Below are 2584 nucleotides of genomic sequence, written 5' to 3'. Positions count from 1 at the left end.
TTAAGAATCCCCATTTTCCTTTTTTTTAAAAATAAATAGTTATATTTGTGACATAGTTCATGATTCTGCCATGTTCTGCTTTATGGAAACTGAGGATGTTACTATTCCCTCAGATGGTTGACTCCCAAGGGAAAGTTATTAAGCTAGAAATTGCTGCTATAATAACCAGTACATATACTCTGGATTCTAAAAAATAAAATGTCACAGGGTCTAAAAGGCAGATTCAGGCAAAGAGAAAATTTTATTTTCTTATTCTTGAAATGGTTGCAAGAATTTTCAATGTTAAAGTTCACTTTGAAGTACGATCAAGAAATAATGAGATACCAAATGTAAAAATTATGCAGTTTTCTAATTTTCTCCATTGCTTCTTAAACCACTGAAAATAATTTCACAGTTCAACACATTTAGGCATCTTCTTCTTCATTTTCTTCATTTTTTCCTTCTTTAGGCAACAATGGATCAATCTTGAGTAATAAACCTTCACTTGTTGAACTACGAAGGAAAGCACGTATCACAAAGGGACCTGGAAACAAAAACAAGAATCAACTTTGATTTTATTCCACAAAACCACTGCATGAGCAAATATAGTAAGTCCTCACTTAATATTCTAATTAGGTTCTTGGAAACTGCAACTTCGAGCAAAACAACTTATAAAGAAACCAGTTTTACCACAGGCTAACTAATAAAGTTAAGTTTCTACAGCATATGTCTAGTCACAAAAATATCACCAAGCTTCTAAATAAAGACCTCAAACGCTTCTAATATTAACCATTGAAATAAATGTGAACTATACATACATTTAAGATTAATAAAAACAAGTAAGATAATTATTTACCCAACTTGGGGAATCAAAGTGACAGGAGTCATAGTAAAAACATAGCTACAGTTTTCACTTTGCAAACACTTATTCTTTAAGTCAAAGAATATGACTTAAATCAAAGAACAAGTGTTTGTAAAGTGAAACTGTAAGAAGCACCTCCTGCCACCCACCATGCAGTTCAAAAACAAACTAACAAATATGGTTGGTCCACTGAGTACTTTGATACCACATCATCTATTATCCTGCATTTGTATGATTATCATATAGTTGAGACATTTTTATTTTACAACAGTTTGTATTCATTCATTCATCTTCCAATTCCCTTATTCTAGTTCAGGGTTGTGGTGGCCAGAGCCTATCCCAGCAGGTCAGAGCATAGGTGGGAACCAACTCTGGATAAGACAGCATCTCATTGCAGGGCACACGTACATACCTCCCATACTCACACTGGGACCATACAGACACACCAATTAGCCTAACATCCTTGGGATGGGGTTGGAAAGTGAGGTACCCAGAGAACACATGCAGACATGAGGAGAACATGCAAACTCCACACAGACAGAGGCTCTGGCCAGGAATCTATTTTTTTTTTTTTAATCAATGTTACAATGAAATGACATTGAAAAAACGGACACTATTCAAAGACCTGCTGTACAAATATACAACAGGAAAACTTGTAGAACTCATGTCATATTTTCACATGAAAAGTACTGTATTACTGAACTAATATTGTGAATTAAAAGGGGAAGACAGTTTCATTTCTAGAAGACAAACTAGTTGTACTCTAGAATATTAGAGATTTATCCTTGAAACTACACATACTCACTAATAATTCATTTCTCTCTTCGAGAAGATGATCACCTAGAATTTATTTTATTAAAAAGTCAACAGTGAAGGGAGCAGGTGGTGATATTTACATTTGATGGAAATATTACGAATATTTATTTAAAACTGTCAGCACAGATGCTACCTTTATGTTACCACACAGTTGATAAAATTTCCTAAAAACTAAAATGCTTTTCTTAAGAACAATGTTAAGGGGCTTCATTTAAAACAGCAAAAACACAGCCAGGCACAGCAGCTCATGCCTGTAATCCCAGCACTTTGGGAGGCCAAAGTGGGTGGGTCACCTGAGGTCAGAGTTTGTCACCACCCTGACCAACATGGTAAGACCCCATCTCTACTAAAAATACAAAAATTAGCCAGCATGGTGGCAGACACCTGTAATCCCAGCTACTCAGGAAGCTGAGGCAGGACAATCACTTGAACCTGGGGGGCGGAGGTTGCAGTGAGCTAACATCATGCCACTGCATTCCAGCGTGGGTGACAGAGCAAGACTCCGTCTCAAAAAAATAAAATAAAATGGCAAAAAGAGAATCCAAATATTTAAACATGCTAAGGGGCTTTATTTGAAATAGCAAAAAGAGAATACCAACATTTTGAGGATTTGCTGCCCATCATCTACTCCTACTATTGTCTCAGAGGATGTTGTACTGAAATCAAAGTTCTCTGTGGACTGTAAGAATCTATACATGGGAGATTGAGGAGGGCTAACATTAGGAGAAATACCTAATAAAGATGACAGGGGGATGGATGCAGCAAATCACCATGGCACGTATATACCTATGCAACAAACCTGCATGTTCTGTACACATATCCCAGAACTTAAAGTATAAAAAGAAAGAAAGAAAGAAAGAAAGAAAGAAAGAAAGAAAGAAAGAAAGAAAGAAAGAAAAGAAAGAAAGAAAGAAAGAAAGAAAGAAA

At 35.8% G+C, this 2584-nt stretch overlaps 1 protein-coding gene across 1 annotated transcript in view; it reads right to left on the bottom strand.

Moving 5' to 3' along the window:
* Positions 1–217: 217 nt before the first annotated feature.
* MRPL1 (mitochondrial ribosomal protein L1) overlaps positions 218–2584 on the bottom strand; it is a 108381-nt gene continuing 106014 nt past the window's right edge. The window contains exon 9 of the mRNA XM_017540034.2: positions 218–523. Within this exon, the coding sequence (XP_017395523.1) occupies positions 405–523 (119 nt within the window). The 3' untranslated portion in view covers positions 218–404. The remainder of the gene's footprint in view (positions 524–2584) is intronic.

This window comes from Cebus imitator, unplaced genomic scaffold (genome assembly GCF_001604975.1).
Source record: "Cebus imitator isolate Cc_AM_T3 unplaced genomic scaffold, Cebus_imitator-1.0 Scaffold123, whole genome shotgun sequence".
NCBI lineage: Eukaryota > Metazoa > Chordata > Mammalia > Primates > Cebidae > Cebus > Cebus imitator.
This window is presented reverse-complemented; position numbering and strand designations above follow the sequence as displayed.